The following is a 21,712-nucleotide window of genomic DNA, read 5'->3' as shown; positions in this document are numbered from 1 at the left end:
TTTATGCAGGTCTCCTCAGCAAAACCAATATACTTAAGTTCACACTTAAAATTTGAAATGCCACAAAATTGTATTTATATACTCACAAAGAATCATCTTCATCTTTACGTAGATCCCACTGGTTATTTCTCTTATTAAAACCATCATATTTGGGGCTTCTAGACCGCGTATGAGACGAAGCTCCATCTGGTGGTACTTGTTGTCTTGAATCTTTATAGCTTTTTTCTAATGAACTACGGTCGCCCACGCTATATGGAGATTTGCTGAAAATTTAAAAAATGTATATCTGTAACTCTGTCAAATTTAAATCATAACGTATTTTAATAAAAGTATATAATAAAATTAATAAGGAAGTAAATAGTATACGTGCAATGTGAATAACGAATATGTAGTGTTACATAAAGTGCCAAACCAGATATTTCAATAAAATTAAAAGTTGATTACTTTCATCATTAAAATCATATATTTCTGTTTTTTATTTCCATAATTTTGTATCCACATTTGACATTTACGTAAGGTAAAAACTGCGACTATTTATTAGTAGATATGTATACACTTAAGATCACAACACTTTTTTAAACACAAATATATACTTATTTAGCATGCTTACCTGCTTTGTACGTAAATAGACAAGTTTTTCTATACAAGATTAGACATAAAAAATTGCTTGAGAATTATTACTTCAGAAGCAGTTTCACATTTTGCTTCGTATACATCGTCATATTCATAGCGATTTTACCTAAATATCAATAAAGTACCTCTACTGCAAAGTATTTGAACAGAAACGTGGTGAAATAATACATTTTAGCAAAACACCTACGTATTTGAAGTACCGTCAGTGTAAGATGGCGACAGAGGAACGGCTGAACCATCAGAAATTCTCCCTCCGTATGGAGACTTGTTCATTATAGTGTTTTTAATATCATACAGTTTTCTTTGTTGTTCCCAGGATGCATGACCTTTTTTCATTTTTCTGGAAAGAATTATGTCCCTGGTAACTTTTTGTTGTGTATTTTTTAGGCATTTACAAACGTTTCGAACATTATTAAAGTATCCTCAAATTAAAGTGGGAGTAAGGTACGTTTGTTTATCCTCGACCTTAAATATTTGGGCATTTTTACCCAAAACAAATTATTTCTTGGGATTCACGTGTACTACGAAACCATATACAGATGGTTCCACAAGCCACTTAAATTTCATTAGCTTTCTGTTTATAGGTTTATTAGATTTACAATTTTGATTTTATTTAGAAAATAAATTTTCAAAAGTTTCTAGAGAGCAAGTAACTTAATCGGCAATGAAAGTCGGTAGTATTTTATTCTGAAATCTTACTTAAAGTCGATTTACTGTTTTTGCACATATGATGAGTGGATGAGAAAACACTAACTATCAGTAAATCTTATATCTCACAGCAGCTTATAATAGAGGAAAAGTAATGTGTGACACCTTTATAGTCTAGCTTTGGCAGTTAGCACTACTTAACTCAATAATAATTAGTTTGGAACTTAAGTGTGTTTATGTACAAAATGCCACGTCATCTACGTAGTGACGCTCATGAATGGATTAATGACATTCCAACTGAACCTATCTTCTACCTAGCGAAACCACAGCCAAGAGAACGGGCTTGGAGAAATCATATTCTAATAAAATCCATTACTTTGATATTCCGTAAGTAACCTGAATTACAGTATATTTATCCTGAAACGTATGGAAGAAGAAACACTTAAGATAAAAAATAATATAGTGTATAATAAATGTAATTTTACATACTTGTTAAACGTCACATAAATAAATCTACCTTTATGACATACAGCATTAGCTACTTACGAACTCAAAGCTCTTATCTTTTATTAAAACAAGAAATGAAATACTAGTATTAGAAGACGTAAAAAATAAAAGAGCAAGTATTTTTGAGCCGTAAAATTAACATTTACCTTTTTTTGCATGAGGAGCAGAGTAGTGCAATACCAAGTATGCCACCTAGGAAAATGACACTGCTGAGCGCGATTATGGCAATTTCAGTGGTCCCTATTTGGCTAAGTTTTGCATGGACAGAAACTTCCTGAATCTTTCGAATTCGAAAATATGATAGATCGTTGGTAATAGTGTCTGAGTGCTTTCCTAAAATTCTTTTCCAGGAATAAAGAAACAATAAATCAGAACTTTGAATATAAATTACGATTTAGCCCAAACCCTCTTATGAAAACTAGTAATTCATATAACATATTCTCGTTCTTTAAAATGAATGACAATCACATGTAAAAATAACAAATAATGACGAACTGTGAAACAAACAAGAAGTTGAACATATCGTATCTGCGAGAATATATCTTATGCCACCCAATGTATTTGTGAGTGTGTTTAATGAGACGTTGTTAGAATTTAAGTTTTATAGTTTAGTTTTGGATAAAATGTTTAATGAAATTGTGCTGTAAATCTTTGACAGAAGTTTAGAAAAAAACGCGAAATTCAACATAACATTGTTCGGAGAATAGATCTTGAGTATTCCCGTGAATTTAATTTAAAATGTTTGTTATCGTGTTAGCATGCGAGAAAATGTTCAAAACGTTCATGTTTTATTTGTGGTGATAATAGCTCAGCTCCGTAATACATAGGTTTAAGAATAAAAAATAAGCATTGCGTTGATTTGTGCGCAATTTTTATTACTCTTTATATATATATCTTTGTATCTTTTTAATTTTATCGCACAAGAGTGTGTTATAAAGGTGTAAAGATGTTTGTTTGTTATGAATTTCGCGCAAAGCTACACGAAAGCTATCTGCATTAGCCATCCCTAAATTACTAGCAAAACACTAGGGGGTTTGTTCTGAATTTCCCTCAAAGCTACATGAGAGCTATCGCACTAGCCGCCCCCAATTTAGCAGTGTGAGACTAGAGGAAAGGCAGCGAGTCATCACTACCCACCACGAACTCTTGGGCTACTCTTTTACCAACAAATAGTGGAATTTACCATAACATTATAACGTCCCCACGGCTGAAAAGTGCGAGCATATCTGGTGGGATTCGAACCCATGAACCTCAGATTACGAGTCGAATGCCTTAACCACCAAACCATGCCGTGGCTATCTACACGGGAAATATGCCTAATTTGCATAAAACAAATATGGCCGCCACATATTTATATATTGTAATATCTTTGCTTCTAGATGACATATTTTCAGAATTGAAGATTTTAAAATGAGATTTCTCGATATAAAAATCACTTGGAAACCATATGAATTTGACTGGATGAAATATTTTTTGGCATAATTCCAATATGGCTATCAAATACTAATTTGTTACAACGAAATTGCTTCCATATTACATTTTTCTTTACATTTGGGTACATAAATGGTATTTCTGAAAATTAAGATGTATAAGGGGCACATAACACTATCCATGGATAACAAAACAAGCTGTATAAATCTAATATGGCTGCCAAATATAAATTTACTTTTAAATTTTTATTCTAAAATGGCGTAATACTACAATTTCAAAATAACCAAAAACAAAATATTTGATACCAAGCCCTATTTAAATCTTTTACGAAAAATAAAAGTTATCTTAAACATTATAATCAGAGAGCTAGGAGTTAGTTTGTGAGGAGGCACATGAAAAACAGAATCAACACAAACTTTGTGTCACTGACTACGATAACTTACAGGTACAGTAATTTGAGAAAAGACGTAGAATATTCAACGGAAATGTCAGTTAATACTTGAAAACTTGGTGGAAATATATATATAAATTAGTATTGGAGATGTGCTTGGTGCGAATAGTACTACAATAGTAAATACTTATGGTAATTTATGTCTGCTATATTTTATCTCACTAAATGGTGTTATTCCTAGTCCATAAAGAAATAGCTGAAGTTTGTGAGCTTTGAATCCACAAACAGTAATTCACCTGTACCACCAAACCAAACAGATTGGATATTTTGTTTATTTTATCAAGAAGACACAAAAGTGTCCAGATATCTAAAAATAGAAGAAACTTGATATAATACTGTTTAGTTTTACACTTTGGGTGACATTCTGATTGATAAATATCTGAGAGAAGTAAAATAGCAAACACACTGCATTATATGAAAGATATATTGCATACATCGTGCAATTCCACACTAATTAAAGTGAAAATTAAATACATCAATGAAAAACAGAACACACGCTTTAAACAGTTTAGAGATACAGAACAGAAAACCGTTGAGTCCCATGAATTTTGCTTTGTGTGTGTGTGTGTGTGCGTGTGCGTGAATGAATAAAGACGAAATTACAACTAAAAGGTTTTATAAGGTTTCTATCAGGTCGTCCCTTAAGTAATGTCCAATTTCAGATTCAGAAAAAGAAAAAGGATTTCAAATGCCGTTAATGTTATTTAATCAATAATGTATATTCCATTATTATTAATTACTTCCTGACAATGATTCACAAACTTCCGAGTGCCACTTTTATAAAATTCTTGGGGTTTGGAGGTAAAGAATGTAGAGAGGGTAGTTTTGACATCTTTATGTGTTCCAAGCTCTTTTCCATCAAGATAGTTCTGCAAACTTCAGAATAGATGATAATCACATGGGGCAAGGTCTGGAGAATAAGGAAGATGTGGAAGTTTATCCCAATCTAGTCTTCAATATTTCCAGATGTAATCCTTGTTCTATGGGTCCGTGCATTATCCTGGTGTAACACAACACCTTTACGATTGATCAAAGCAGGCCTCTTTTCTTTCAGTGAAACATTCAAGCACTCCAACTGTTGACAATAGAAGTCTGATATAATCTGATGTGGCAGCAACTTCGAGTGAATCACACCAATATATTTTGAATAATATCCCATCAAACACTAAACAAGACTTTCCTAGGGTATAGATCCATTTTGGGCTATGCTTTAACCAATTTACCTGCATTGAGACATTGTTTGCGGTGCTTAACATTTTTATAATATATCCATTTTTCATCTTCAGTCACTAACCTGTCCAAAAAAAGATAAGTTACGTTCATGAGAGTACAGAGAAGCGCAAATATCCACTCTTACTCTTTGGTTGGCTTCTGTCAAAGCATGAGGGATCCATTTTCCAAGTTTTGCAGATAACGGTGAACTGTTTAATTGGTTGAATTAAGCTTCTGTGCTAGTTCTTCAACTGTTACAGCACAATCTTCGTCATGCGCAGCCAGAAGCGAGTCATCATTAAACTCAACATGATGATCTGTTTAAGTTACAGTCACCTAATGTGAACTTTTTAAACCACCTTCTACATTTTTTAATCGAGATACTTCGCACCATGAAATCCTTAAATGTTTCGTGTAGTTTATGCTAAACTATTGCCTTTTTTAAACTCATAAAACATTATATGCCTCATGTACTCCTCAGACAGATCAATTTTCATGAAGGTTTATGTGATTAATGATTTAAAAAAGTAGAGTTGGACTAGTTTCTTTCATTTGTCTGAACATTTTTTATACACGCCCTACTATATATTTTAGTCATTAAAGCCTTCTACAAAGACAGAAATTGTGATGCACTTTCTGTATTAAATTTTTGGACATTACTTATGGGGTGACCTGATACTTAAAACTTTCATGAAAAGAGAGAAAATGTGTAATGAAACTAGAATACAAAAAAAATGTTACCCCAAGTTCTCTGCTGGTGTCTTACTCGTACAAGAAACATTGTATTGTACAAAGCTACTACAACTGTTCCTAGAAATAATAAATAATTCCTTCAATATGATGTCAAGTCTGAACTCTTTTATTATCTGGCTGAATTTATTACGACAGTTGAGGTAGGATTAAGGTAAGATAGTGTGTGTCTGTGGCAATACAAGACATAGAAGTAACTTGTCAGCCAATAACAAATAACGATATCGTTCAGTATCTCAAAATATATGGATACAATGGTTTATTTTGTATGTAACAGATGCAATTGCACAAGGTTTTGTTTGTTTGTCGTTATGCACAAAGCTAAACAATGGACTATCTGTGCTCTGCTCATCACGGGTATCGAAACCCGCAGACTTACCGCTGTGTCACTGGGGGTCGGTACTCAAGAAAACAATAACTCTGGATAGTAATGTTGAGCTAGTGGCAACGTTATATTAACCTAGGGGGAATTTTGTGTTGTTTTTGGTAGTTGCAAATCTTTTTGGTGCATAACAGCATAAGAGGTGAAAGCTAGCACTGAGGAACAGAAACGACAGTCATTTCTAAGTTGGAAGTCCTGTCCTGAGAAAACAGCTGCGTTTATTAAGCTGTTGTAAGCTCCAGCAACAATGGATGAAGAAACTAAGTCAACCCTTAAAAACGTAATGTTTTCTATTGGGTGAAAACAAGTGCCCATACAAGTGTTAATGCAGCCAAAAAAAAGTAGTTGTTTGCCCCCAAAGAGTGCAGTTTGAAAATAATAACTTCCACACAAGGTGCTGAAGCACATCTGGCTATTACTAGGCCCAAGCGTTGCTGACCTCAGACGCCTTGTCCGACCCAACTAACAAGTTACGGCGCAAGACATACTGTGAGAAATGGTTACTACTTTGGTCAAAGTTTTTCAGAAGCAGAAATTAATATTCACTTCTTGAAAAATGTGGACGCAAAAAAATTGTGTAAAGAGCGCTGCAGGTGCAGAAAGCCTTGCTGTTCTGCACTTCTCTGTAATGGATAGTGCTTATATGAATAATGTTAAAAATTATTTGATATAATGTTAGGCAAAGTATTTATTATTAATTTGCGATGAATAGTAATTGATTGTTGTAGAGGTCGATGTTTTGAAAGTATTCCACCTTTCTTCTTCACGCGTTTCATCGATGTTAAGTATGTTTAGACAATTATTGTCATTGATTCAAAAATGTATAAATCTCTGTAAACTATGTAATGAAGAAGCTTAAACTTTTGGAATTGTTTAATTCATACTTGAATTTTATTCAAAACAGAAGTGATAACGTTTCAAATATTTAAGAAGGCTAACGTAAACCTAAACATTGAGATAAATATATGTATATCCAATATATATTCAAGCTCTGTATTTCAATAATTTTGTATTAATACGTGATGAGTACGATTTACTGAAAACCCTTATGATTTTTAAAAGACTTAAAATGGCTACAAATCAAATATTAGGCCTAGCTCTATGTTTTATATATATATATATGCCACAACTTGTTTCTGTTACCAAATTACGTGTTTCTATCAAACACGATACTTTTACCAGTTCGCTGGACTAATATAAAAACATTTTACTGTTCAATCATCTTATGTGTAAGAAAAAGCAATTAATGCTTATTATTTCAAAAAGAAATAAAATTACTTACTTTAACAGTATTTCTGTATCTACGATATCGTTCGTTTTCCGATTGATTCCATATAGGAACAGATCAGATCTGAGAAACAAATCGAAATCACAATATATGATCATGTTACAAAAGAAAATATTAAAATTGAAGATTACAATGTTTTTGTTTACAATCTATATCGACATATGAATATAAAATACTCAAGATGTTTTACGTTTTAAAGACACGGAGAAAAGAAAAGACAAAACTTAGCAAATTAAACCAAAATCAGCTTCTCTCATTCATATGTGATTGACTGTATACTAACTTTTTGAGACCTAACGAAAATAAGTTAATACTATTTTAAACTAAATAGTTATTGCCGTTACTTTCTAATAAGTTTCACATTGCTTGTCTTTCAACTACAATTAATAATGTTGATAAGATATACATGAGATTGATATTTGTAAAAAAACAAGCATACAAAGGCGTAGTTAATAATATGGTTTTATATTAGATGTGGATGTTATAAAAGACTATAAGCTTACGATTCTGGACGCTCTACGTCTCCTTCATGATGAGACTCAAGCTTGGCCACTTGTACTTCATAGCCAGTGACGTTTGAAAGGTAGCTGTTGGAAAACATTTATTTGTTTATCTTGAGGAAAATGAGAAAAATCATCATTTAACTGTCAACTTATCACAATCAACTGATGTCATTAGTACGTGCACTAATTATGAATCATGCGTTAAATGCGTTTTACTCAAAATTATTAAATGTTAACAAAAAGTTCTTGTACTGTAAAACATAAATAGTCACGACCTCCTGACATTCCCATATATACTCAAAAACTGGCCTTTCACAGGTAATCGGCCGGACCACCCAGATATCAGTTTATTATAACTGGTTACGTATATACAGAAAATATGTTGATAAATGGAAACAGAGAGTAAAATGTTTAATACTGCGAACGAGATATACAAACTCCTATTGCGTTTCGTAGTTATTCTTATCTCAAAACTACATGTAATATGTATAATGAGTGAATCGGTTACCTTATTATTTGGTTCATGTGCCGTTCCATCACCAGAGGATGAATATCACTCACAACCACGACTAGCTTGGTTTCAGGTAAAACGTATATCTATAAAAACAGAAGGCGACAGCTGTGTTAATAAATACTTTTTGACTGATCACTGTATTCATTTCGACCTGAATGTTACTGAAAGTGTTTCAGTTAATAAAATGTCGGATTATACTTTATGACTAATAAGCTGTGATATTTATAAAGAGTATTCTATGCCATTATTTATTGGGACTAGACTAAAAATTTCTTTAGTTATTTCGAAAATAAATACCTTTACGTATATATGTACATTTTCTATTTATCAGTATCGTTAGCGTACCTTCGATAAAATAAATTAATGCTTTTATTTAAGATAAAAATTAAGCTTTATCAAAAATATGTTTTAATAAAACAGCCGTTTTATGGAAATTGATGTATACTGGGCATACATAAACACTACTTTAGAAAAATGTGAATATAAAATAATTTATAAATATTTGCCACATTACTAAAAGTTTGCTTCGAGCAGTAGGTGTAAAAGTGATGCCAATAATTGCACACAATCAAAATAACTCGAGAAGATAGATGTTTCTCATTGGTCATTTGTAGATATGAAATAAAACAACAAGAGTTAACAGCATTCTAATTAAATAAATACCAAATTATTGGAATGTTTACGTTTAAAAAATAAATCAGCAAATCTTTGTAACTGGACTCTGATAAATCACTCGATTCTAGAACTTACAAATACGTTAGTTACGGCTGAATGACCATCTGAACTACCCTCTCTGTCAGTAGCCATGACATCAAACCCAAAAGCTCTTTTTCTATCCAATGAAAATGTTACCATGGAACGAATAATTCCTGTAACTGGATCAATATGAAATTTTGACGATGCATCTTTCTCTTTTTGGATAATCTCGTATCGGATAGCAGCATTATAAGCAATATCTGCATCAATGGCCTGTAAAAAATATAATTTTAAGCCCATGTTTTAACATTATGTAATATTGACCATGTTTTAACATTATGTAATATTGTTTTGGATTTTAATTTTAACATAATCTTGTTTATATTTGTAAATAAAAAGAAATAATCCATAAGAAATGAATCGATATACGAAAATATATTATTATTAATACTTTCTTTAAAAACACGACAAAATTCGCAACTCTTTAATTACAACTAAATACAGCTATGCACCTGATTTATTTAATTCATAAAAACCATATGATTTAACAACCTTTAGGAGAACAGGCTGCTTCTCCCGAAAAATAACAGATTTTGGGACAACGATGATGTTGGGAACTTGTTTTCACACTTATGCGTATATTTCATAATATGTTTTGTTTTCATTTTGGAAATATGTATGTAATTGTTTGTAGGAACCTTGGTAACTTTATATAACACTCTACCTTTACTCTTGTAATTTCAAAGCCATATGTCGCTTCAAGGAGAACAGCAGCAATCACAGGTTGTGCTCCATTTTCAAACACTGGAACGTTGTCGTTTTCGTCACCAACTGTCACCAAAACTAAGGTCTCATCATAGGCGAGATAATAAGATTCTAGCTGACGTAAATCCACTGGAAGGATGAAATAGGGTGTTTATTCTTTGTTATTTCAAGTAATTAGTAAGAAATCAACAAACTCGTATCCAACTAAGAAGTAGAGAAAAATATTATTTAAAAAAAATCCACAGCAAAATGGAAAATTTGATATAAAATAAGGAAATGTCAATCTTTATTCTATTTAATCTTTTTGTTTCTCATATCCTATCTTCACCACATAAAAATTTAATGATGAGAAACATACTATACTCGAAGTAAAACAAAAAACAGTTAAACTCCATTTGATCAAACTAGATGAGTTATTGAAAAGTGATACTGCACGAATATTTCAGTTGTCTCAGCTAGTTATGGTTTTCGTGCTGCTACTAAGTATAATATCTATTATCATAATACTTGGTTTTTGTCTGTCCTGAAAATGAGTGTGCACCTTACTATCTATATGCGCATTCATTTCATTTCAATATAAACAAAAGGTGGATATTTGTCAATATACCTTGGTAGACATTTTATACAACAGTTTAATATAAATATATCAGAGTTTTGTAAAACATCTAATGTTTTATACAAAAATTAGTAATAATTTATTGTTTGTTTGTTGAGAATTAAGCACAAAGCTACAAAATGGGCTACCTGTGCTATGCCCACCATGTATATCAAAACCAGGCTTTAAAAAAACGGTGTGAATCCGCTGACATACCGCTGTATCACTGAGGAACAATAATAAGTTTTCATCAATATATTGAACACCAATAAATTATTGGTACTATCAAACGAAAATGACAAAACTAAAGTCTTATATTTATAAGAACAGATGCAATATTCATTAATATTAAATAATTCCTAAGCTGGCGTTTTATAACAGCCTTTTCGATAGTGAGATTTAAAACTTTATGTCGTAGAATTTTCCTAAAGTCTCCATTCTGGAAGTTATTGTATCTTTAACAGAGAAAAGTAACAGGTAATGGAAATCGTAAATTTAATGATTTGTTTCACGCCCTGTACTGATCTTAATATGCGATACAAATCTTAGAGACACCCAAGTGCGTACTAATGGTTAGTGAATGGGATTGGAAAGTCCATGTTCTCGGGTTCAACCGACCAAAACGTATCGTACTTTCAAATGTAGATGAATTATGAGAGTGAAATTCAATCCTAGTTAGGATCAGTCGCTGACTGACTGATTTATTTCTGATCCACAGTGTAAAATTTTGTAGGCTAATTAGAATAAAAAGATCTAAGAAACTACATCAGGTGCACAACACTTTTTATGAGAAAATGTAACTAAATTCATAAAATGTTCAGGTACTCACAAAAGACAATGTTAAAATTAGGATTTGAATATATCTCGTCGAGTGAGTTCTAAAAACATAATTTTACATTTTTTTGGTGTTGTCTTATAAAAGATACAACGAATCAACATTTACAGGGAAACACTTTTTTGTCTAACCCCTTTATATATATATAGATGTAATACATATACAGTTTAAGCTTCCTTTAATGAAACCTACAGATATTTAAAAGGCTTGTTAGAAAGGCATTGATGTCAAACTATTTATAGCGTCTGCAGGGCAAAACTTTTCCAAAGAAAAATATTAAAATACAGGAAGATTAAAATGCCTCACGACGTACCATCTGTAAAAATCAGATCTTCATCACCCACGCAGTTCTGTGTTGTAAACACAAATGAAGCCATACTTTGTTGTTTCCACCCGATGTCAGTAATTTTCAAGCTAATCATCGACTACTTTATGACAGTATTGCGATGTCCTACGTATACATCCATTGAATACAGTCTAATTTTTACCATTTTAGAAGGAACTGGTCATTTGTGAACTATCATAGATAGTTTGTTGCCTTCCATTTTATCCAATTGTATTTTCCTTCTGCTACGTTAAAACGATTGGAAAACATTTTTCCGAGTGACATACATCTATTCTTTCTATTACCTATAGGATTGACCGTGATGATAATCAGCCTGGGCCCGGCATGGCCAAGTGTGTTAAGACGTGCGACTCGTAATCCGAGGATCACGGGTTCGCATCCCCGTCGATCCAAACATGCTCGCCCTTTCAGTGGTGGGGGCGATATAATGTAATGGTCAATCCCACTATTCGTTGATAAAAGAGTAGCCCAAGAGTTGGCGGTGGGTGGTGATGACTAGCTGCCTTCCCTCTAGTCTTACACTGCTAAATTAGGGACGGCTAGCACAGATAGCCCTCGTGTAGCTTTGTGCGAAATTTCAAAAAACAAACAATCAGCGAAAAAAGCATTTTTTGATCCTGAAACTCTTGTAGACAAGTGCCCACTGTTATGCCTTTAAAAATTAAAAATTTTTGCTCTTGCTTGTTGTCTTGTAGACTAATTAGAGTAAAATTACATTGCTAGCTACCTTTATAGGGTTAAATTAACCACTTTATACATCACGTAATTCCATTTGTGAAATAACTGTAGTGTTGTATAAGTGTGAGCGTGTAGGACCGAAAGCAGAAAGTCCGTGAAGAAGAATTTCCTTTCTAAGTCTTGGCGTGATAAGAAAACACTAAAGCAATGTTCAAATATATCAAGCAGTAAATAAAAATCAAAACTAGAGAAAGGAAAAATTGGAACTTTATAAAGAAACTTGTAAGAGAAAATATATACAGACTACGGGAATACTAATATTTGAAATTTTTAATTACTGAGCCTTTTTACAATACTAATGGTAATTTAATTTAGAAGCACATTGGATTATTATAGAACTTTTGTAGAACTGTGGTCTATCAGGTGGTAAACTATGCTCTAGAAAATTTGGAGTCCAAAACAGAGCAGATTACGAAATAAATAAAGGCTATTATCTACAGTTATTTGGGCTCTTCTCTTCACCTTCTTACACATTCTACTTTTCTTGATTGGTTAAAAATGGATAATTTCTACATCTATAACAATAATAAACAAAGTTTTCTACATAATTTGTCATGTCTTTTGATAACCACTAAAAATTGTGGTTACAATTATAGGCACATAAAGAAATATGCAAATGTATTCTCACTGTTTCTCCTTCTTCTGATGGATATATATATATGTGAATTGACTCCAAATAAATTAGTGGAGCTGGAGTGAAAATAGGTTAGAATTTTCATGACATTAAGCAAATTCATCAACTTTAATTTAAATCATTTTAATTCTTTCAAAAATATTTCAGCTGTTGCCACAGAATAAAATATTTAATGTTAGTTAGGTCTAAGGTTTCAGAAATGACTGAGACTGAGAATTTGAATATTTGGTTTAAAATATTTATGTTTTTTTAACAATTATACAATTTAAAAGTAGGATAATTGCTTTAGTCACTGTTAATTTTCACTTTCCTTCTTTACCTCGTATTATTCTGTAAAATGTATTCTTCCAATCTTTGTGGTAAAATATAGGAGAAAATAAACATTTTTGAGTATTTCTTTATCACAACTTTCATGTTTAAGTCTAATTGTTAATTATTTATGATTACAAAAAGAAGTACAAATTACTTTCATATCATCACACATACATCGCTGTAAAAAATTAATGTCAAACGTTAAAACATTTTATTGAAATGCTCTCTGAAATCAAGATTGACCAATAAAACATAACATTTTCAATTAAACAACTACTTTAAAGCAAATGTATGCTTGTATATCATTTTTACTTTTTTTAAACATAACAATGCTTTCAACAAAAAGGTAAATGATTAACATCAAATTAATCGTATTTTAATTCATTCATTTCTACCTGATCTTCCATATCGTTTTAGGGCAAAATCTTCAGCTCGAATCTTGAGGAAGAACTTAGATCTTTGCTCTCTGTCTAAAGTAGCAGTTAGAACTAGGAGCCCCGTTTCAGCTTCAATGGTAAAAAGACCTAGAACATTCAATAATTCAGTTATTAGCTGTCAATGTTTAACGCAGAAAAATGCAGATAAAAAGACATTTGACACTATTTTTGAGGTCTAAGTGGAGGTATATGACTCGAAACCATGCCAGCCAGCATGAAGAAGTTAACTTGTAAATGTAAAATAAAACGATTTAGCAATAAAAAAAATGTTTAAATGTTCTAGACGTGGTTGTGAATTTGGTGATTTAAGTGTGGCGTTTAAGCTAAACAGTGGGTACAGGACGGATGAGGGAAGAGCTTATTCGAGGATATTCCAATCGATATGACACAGCAGCTGAATAGGAGATTCGTGAAATGATTACTGCATTGGTAGCGAAACAAAAAACAAAACAGGCACAATATCATCGTTAATTTCATTTATATTGCAATTATATATATGAAATCATAAGTTTCAATACCGTGTGAAACTAACGGCACATTAAAACACAAAAATGCAATGTTTAACTTGAAGCAGATGCACAATGCATTACAACACGATTTCCCAAGAGATTCTCAATCCGTGATGATGAGAAAACCCACTTGTAGAGAAAAATGTATATATGTAAAAACGGCTGGTTTGGATTGAGAAAATTTTTATGTAGAGGAGCGAACAACGTTTCGACCTTCTTCGGTCATTGTCAGGTTCACAAAAAAAAGAAAGTGTTACTGATCGGTAGCTGACCACATGTTTGAAGGGGGTTGTGTAATTCAGTGTAGGAATGTAGAGGGCGTGCTTAGATGTTTCATTATATTTATTAATATGGGTATAAAGGTGTTCCTTTGTATTGGTTTATTTTGGGCTTGAGTTGTATACAAGTAAGGCTTCTTTAATTTTGCGTTTGTTTATGTTTGTTTCTTTATTTAGTATTTGGGTGTTTATTTGATTTTCAGTGTTCGAAAACGTGTGAAGGTGACTTTTTATGTTCTTTGAATTTGGTTTCCATTTTTCTACTTGTTTCTCTAATATAGAAATCGTGGCAGTTATCACATCGGATTTTATAAATAATGTTGGTGTGGTGTTTGTCAGTGTAGATTTTACATGGTATGGACCTTAGTTTTGTGCCTCATTTTTGAATAAATTTGTTATTAACTGGAATGTCATATTTTGTTACTTGTTTTTGCCAAATGTTGGTTATTTTTCTGCTGATGTCGGGAATATATGGTATGCAGCAGTATATGGTTTCATGATTTTTTAATTCGTGGGATATATTTACTTTTGTTAGTAGATTTTGCTCTTTGTCTAGGTGTGTGCGTATAATGTTTTCTACGGTTTGAGGAGGAAACTTATTGATGTTGATGAAGTATTGTTTTATTTTATCTGAAGAACATAGTTTTATGGCTGTGTTTATTTGGTTTCTTAGTATGTTGAGTTTTTGTTTTGTTTCATGTGCTTAGTCTCAAGGAATGTATAGTCCAGTATGGGTGATTTTTCGGTGGATTTCTGTTTTAAATTGTGTACCGGTTCTTGTAATTATGAGATTAAGAAATGATATTTCATTGCTTTCTTCCTGTTCACATGTGAAGTTAATGTTGGGATATATAGAGTTAATGTGATTGACAAAATTAAGTGTGTGTTCTGTAGATGTGAATCCCGCAATTGTGTCGTCTACATATCTGTACCAGTATAGTGGTGGATGTAATGCTGTGTTAATTGCTTGTGTTTCAACTTGTGTCATAAAAATACGATTGTATGAGAAGTATAAGTCTTTGTGTTTTCTTTAACGTTTTAAATAAACCTTCGTGTCCTTTAAAGTAATTATGAAATTTCATTATGTGTATTGATTGTTTCTTTACTTTTTCACTTCGTGCATAACATAGTGGTTGGCTTCCTAAAGACATTATTTGTATAGTACACAAAACATAAGTATATATATGTTACAGTCATCTAAAGCTCATCTATTATTGGTTGGTAATTTCCGTTTCACTCTGTACTTAAGTTGGTTTTTTTTAAAGGGCTATCGTATATTTGTAAAAAAAAAAAAAAAACAACTAAGGGTTAGTGAGAAAATACTAGAGCTATTATGTTTTTACCATTAACATCCTGTTCAACAATATTATATCGCACTGGCTTTTGAGCAATTTCGTCTGTAGTGTTGAGATCAAGCACCGGTAAAGGTGCCATTTGGTTTTCTTGAACGGTAACTTCATAAAGTCGAGATGGAAATAAGCGAACTCCAGTTCCTGCACCAACAATGATATTTAGCTGTAACCAAAAATATAAAATAATATCATCAGTATCTGAATACTGAAAGCAAACATAATTAAATGATAAATAAAAACTATTATGAAACAGGTGACACTTTGGTTGCTCATTTTACGTTTTTGGCGTTTAGGCATAAACAGATATGTAACCCTAATAGGTACTTAGACTTAAAATGTTAAGGGATGATAAATGTTTCAGCCTGTTTTCTATTTTAACATCTTCCAAAAATTATTTTCTATTCGTTCTCTTTAAACTTTCGAGTTTTCCAAAATGTTTAACTGTACTGAGGCATTGATAGTTATGTAATAATGATTGTGATGTGTTGAAATATATAAGAAATAAAAGCCACAAAATACAAGATGCACAAAATAACAGAAGTAAATAGAAAATATCACTGAAATTGGTTCTTATGTTTCTTGTATATACCAACAACAATTTTTCAGTTTAATTTCTGTTATGTTGAAATCTTATAGTCTGAAAAATGTTTCAGTAATGATGATAAATTTATTAAACAGAACGTAGTTAGGCTAGGAGCATTTTACTTCTTTTTCATATTCTTATAATATAATACGTAATAAATAATAATATACTAAATGATAGGAAGATTAGATTGTATACAGCAACTGAAACATAGATGACGTTATATTAAAATGTCATTTTGAGATACACTTCTAAATTTAAAATACACGTTATACATTTTAAAGGAGTGAAGACACAGCAATACAATACTAGTATCGTATCATCAAGCCGTGATTTGATTGCATTGATACATCATCCGATACGATTTACGTATCTTCACGAAATTTCGCATGCTTAAAGTAAACATTGTCTTTTTCTACAGAAAAAAAAAGAATTTCTAATAAAGTATTGTGCGAAAAGTTAATGATTTAATAAAACAAGATGACTATTGAGTGCTACATGTGTCTGATGACCATTGAGTGCTACATGTGTCTTGATGTTTTATCAATAAAATTAAATGTAAAATAACGAATTAACAATAACAAAATAGATAAACATTAACTTCTATTTCGTTTATTTCTCTTGTCAAACCTGAAAATTTAAAGAAGAGCTGTTAAGTGTGAAGTACTTAAATAAGAGTTATTAATAAATTGCAGACAAGACTGTCAAACTTTATAACAAACCAGCGCCAATACCTCAGTACGTATCGTATTGTCTTCTATAATTAGATACACACCCTTAATATTTTTACATCTATATATATGTGTGTATGGTGGACGTAATCTTTGTCTTACTTCAGTTTTATCAACTTTAGGAGGGTCACTGTTATCCTGTGCTGAAACAAGTAATCGGTAATGACTTCGATGAATGCTATCAAGTGGTTTAGCTACAAAAACCTCTCCAGTTGCCTTATCAATACTGAAAGTGTCCATATCTCCGTCATCTAGATAAGAAGAATGCTTTGTTGGTATTATTTAGGATTTTAGAGTAACAACGCTAATAACTGACACTTTAGGATTTTTTATAGTTTCAAACATAACTACTCTGAAATTATTAAACTAAGTTGTGCGTATAATTAATACATGCTCAATAATTAGTTTTCAGAAATGTTTATAAGAAAACTTGTATGATATAAATATATTGATAATTAAGTCAGTAAAGTTCTAAGCTTCTATGATTATCAAATGTTAAGCTAACATTTAAAGCAAATATTAGCGAAATAGAATTTCCCCAAATAGTTTTATTTCTTATAATATTTTAAATGCTTAAACTTATTTGCAATATAGCACAATATATATTACAGAAACAAGTAACTTATTCTAAAAGCATTTGTTGTTGTTTAACAACAACGTGCAGTTTTCAGTCCATTATCATTTGAAATGTTTTTGTTTTTTATAGGATTTTATCAAAACTATAACATATTCAATTATTACTTACTCAATAACTTGTATTGGAAATTTCCTGCTCCAGCGTCCAGTCTGAACACCACCTCACCGGTTTTAGTACTTTCGGCAATCTCTAGTGTGTAAACAGATTTCTGAAATTCAGGAACAACGTCGTTAGTGTCTGTGACTGTAACCCACAACTTGACCGTAGCGCTTTGGGTTGGCGTTCCATGATCGTAGGCAATCACAGTCATGTTATAAAATCTCTGTTGTTCGTAGTCGAGTTTAGAGAGAGTCCACACAGTGCCATCTGCAAAGATTTATTATAAGGGTTAGCTTAATATATCTAGATTAATTTACAAGTTGTATCGATGATTATCGATATATAACTATTTGTTCCTGTAAGGTCTACCTTTTAAATATTCTCGGATTATGGCTTTTTACTTTTTTTTCTTATTTTCAAGTGAGTTATTATTCATACATAATGCCACAAATGTATGGCATTGATCCTATTAATTTAAAATTGCGATTCTATTAGTATTCCGTTTATAAACATATTGAGTTTGGATAGATTATTGATCACGTACCATGTAAGTATAGAAAATATCTGTACATCTTTGTTACGTCATTATTTAGTTAGTGTAAGTCTTTGTTATATAATCATTTAGTATCTGTAAGTCTGTTACATCATAACTTAATACTACATCTCTTTGGGATTCTTTACAACACGTTATGTATCTTTTTTATAGTATTTACAAACTGAGTTTCTTTATAACAGCTTAGGTATCTTTTTCTATGTATCTACGAAATAGATTTTGTTACAACAGCTTATGCATATTTTTCTATGAATTTACTAGCTGAGTTTCCTTACAACCTCTTATTTAACTTTCTCTATACATTTATAACTATGCATAATACTCTCATTAAAAAGATCTAATGTCACCAAGAAAATTTCCTTCCTCTTTATTTGTATTAATCTTTGTTATGAAGTGAACAACACGGTTATTTTCGTCTTAAACAAATGAATGAATATTTGGTTTGAAAGTTTCAGTGCTTTTTATTCACAACACACAATTCAAGTACAGAAGCTTACCTACAGCTAAAATCAATATTTTTCCATAAAATCCTTACAATGTGGGAAAAAGTCATGTTTGCTTGTATTGTCGAGAAAGTAATACATATCCTGCCAGAATACATAAAATCAGATGCTAATAACGGTTCACTAGTGTCTCACGAAGAGACAGATCCCCCAATAAATGAATACAATATTACTGTTTCAACCATAAAAGAAATCCTAACATAAAATTTGAAAATAAAACAGTATAATTCTTATTTTTGATTTATCCTAATCCGACCCACTACTGAAATAAAACTTAATGGAAACATTTATTTGTTTTCTCCACGCTGTTTTAAGTGTAATCTTTACAGCGTTAACGTTCGGAGTTCGATCTTCGTAGTAAGCACAGTGCATATAGCTCATTGTTTAGCTTTGAGCTTAAACAAACAAAAAATTACGAATATCGAATAATTAACAAATAACAGAAATTGGTAATTGTCACTGTATTCCGTGATAACAAGAAAACCCACTTGTAGAGAAAATTATATATTTAAAAAGGGCTGGTCTTGATACAGAAGACACTAATAGAGGGGCGAACAACGTTTCGACCTTCTTCGGTCATCGTCACGTTCACAAAGAAAGAAAGGGTTACTGACCGGTAGCTGACAACATGTTTGAAGGCGGATGTTTAATTAAGTGTAGGAATGTAGAGGGCATGCTTGTTTGTAGAAAGATGTTTGATAATATTTATTAATATAGGTATAAAGGTGTTCCTCTGTATTGATTTATTTTGGGCTTGAGTTGGTGGATAATTAAGGCTTCTTTAATTCAGCTTTTGTTTATGTTTGTTTCTTTATTTAATATTAGAGTGTTGATTTGATTTCCAGTGTTCGAAAACGTGTGAAGGTGACTTTTTTATGTTCTCTGAATTTGATTTCCATTTTTATACTTGTTTCTCCAATATAGAAGTTGTGGCAGTTATCACATAGTATTTTATAAATAATGTTGGTGTGGTGTTTGTCAGTGTAGTTTTTACATAGTATAGACCTTAATTTTGTGCCTGGTTTTTGAATAAATTTGTTATTAACTGGAATGTCATATTTTGTTACTAGTTTTTACCAAATGTTGGTTATTTTACTGTTGATGTCGGGAATATATGGTATGCAGCAGTATATGGTTTTGTGATTTTTTGATTCGTGAGATATATTTACTTTTGTTGGTTGATTTTGCTTTCTGTCTAGGTGTGTGCGTATAATGTTTTCTACGATTTGGGGAGGAAACTTGTTGATGTTGATGAAGTATTGTTTTATTTTGTCTAATTCATCGTTAATTTTATCTGGTGAACATAGTTTTATGGCTGTGTTTATTTTGTTTCTTATTATGTTGAGTTTTTGTTTTGTTTCATGTGCTGAGTCCCAAGGAATGTATAGTCCAATATGTGTGATTTTTCGGTGGATTTCTGTTTTAAATTGTGTACCGGTTCTTGTAATTATGATTAAGAAATGATATTTGATTGCTTTCTTCCTGTCCACATGTGAAGTTAATGTTGGGATGTATAGAGTTAATGTGATTGAAAAAATTAAGTAGAAAACAAGTAGAAAAACAGAAACCAGATTCAAAGAACACAAAAAGTCACCTTTACATGTTTTCGAACACTGAAAATCAAATAAACTTAACATGACTATAGAAAACACCCAAATACTAAATAAACAGATATAAACAAATGCAAAATTAAAGAAGCCTTACATATATAACAACAAGCCCAAAATAAACCAATACAAAGTAACACATTATACCTATATTAATAAATATATCCAACATCAAAGCACGCCCTCTACATTCCTACACTCAATTACACAACCGCCTTCAAACATGTGGTCAGCTACCGGTCGGTTACCTCTTTCTTTCTTTGTGAACCTGACGATGACCGAAAAAGGTCGAAATGTTGTTCGCTCCTCTATCAATGTCTTCTCTATCTATACCAGCCGTTTGTAAATGTATAATTGTCACTATATTATTAAAATCAGGTGTCTTGTTACTTTACACATGACTAATAAATTATATGTATATCTTATAGACGGCCCGGCATGGCAAGGTGGCTAAGGCAGTCGACTCCTAATCCGATGGGCGCAGGTTTGAATCCCCGTCACACCAAACAAGCTCGCTCTTTCAGCTGTGGGGGCGTTATAATATGACGGTCAATCTAACTGTTCGTTGTTAAAAGAGTAGCCCAAGAGTCGGCGGTGGATGGTGATGAATAGCTGCCTTTCATCTAGTCTTACACTGCTAAATTAGGAACGGATAGCGCAGATAGCCCTCGTATAGCTTTGCGCGAAATTCAAAAACAAACAATCTTATAGACTTTGAAAATCTTGCACAAGAATATAGGTTCATAAAATGCCGCTTTCATAAAAAAATCTACTGACGTGATGCCATCAAGTTCTGAAACCGTGCGATCAATTACATATCTGAGGGAAGAAGGCATAGAGTGACGTATCATCTTCTTTCATTAGAAGTAAACAACACGCTCGTAGTTAAACAATACGTCCATTTTTGTATAGGATTTCAATTCAGTATATTTATGTATACTTTTTTTACTTCATATAAACTACTTAATATCATGGCAACGGTGCTTCTTCCAAAAAACTTTGTTAATTTTTTTAATTTCGCGCAAAGCTACACGAGAGCTATTTGCGTTAGCCGTCCCTAATTTAGCAGTGTGAGATTAGAGGGAAGGTAACTAATCATCACCACCCACCGCCAACTCTTGGGTTGCTCTTTTACTAAAAAATAGTGGGATTGACCGTCACGTTATAACACCTCCACGGCTGA

The 21,712-nt window shown here is 32.0% G+C and overlaps 1 protein-coding gene across 1 annotated transcript in view; it reads right to left on the bottom strand.

The window, feature by feature from the left end:
* LOC143233805 (protocadherin Fat 3-like) overlaps window positions 1-21,712 on the bottom strand; it is a 163,173-nt gene that overhangs the window by 2,086 nt on the left and 139,375 nt on the right. The window contains exons 52-63 of the mRNA XM_076470494.1: window positions 17,876-18,133; window positions 17,233-17,381; window positions 15,808-15,979; window positions 13,636-13,764; window positions 9,740-9,909; window positions 9,070-9,288; window positions 8,314-8,402; window positions 7,806-7,889; window positions 7,297-7,365; window positions 1,935-2,129; window positions 821-973; window positions 87-263 (exon numbers count right to left, since the gene is read on the bottom strand). Coding sequence (XP_076326609.1) covers window positions 87-263; window positions 821-973; window positions 1,935-2,129; window positions 7,297-7,365; window positions 7,806-7,889; window positions 8,314-8,402; window positions 9,070-9,288; window positions 9,740-9,909; window positions 13,636-13,764; window positions 15,808-15,979; window positions 17,233-17,381; window positions 17,876-18,133 — 1,864 coding nt within the window. The remainder of the gene's footprint in view (window positions 1-86; window positions 264-820; window positions 974-1,934; window positions 2,130-7,296; window positions 7,366-7,805; window positions 7,890-8,313; window positions 8,403-9,069; window positions 9,289-9,739; window positions 9,910-13,635; window positions 13,765-15,807; window positions 15,980-17,232; window positions 17,382-17,875; window positions 18,134-21,712) is intronic.

Source organism: Tachypleus tridentatus, chromosome 12 (assembly GCF_004210375.1).
Source record: "Tachypleus tridentatus isolate NWPU-2018 chromosome 12, ASM421037v1, whole genome shotgun sequence".
NCBI lineage: Eukaryota > Metazoa > Arthropoda > Merostomata > Xiphosura > Limulidae > Tachypleus > Tachypleus tridentatus.
This window is presented reverse-complemented; position numbering and strand designations above follow the sequence as displayed.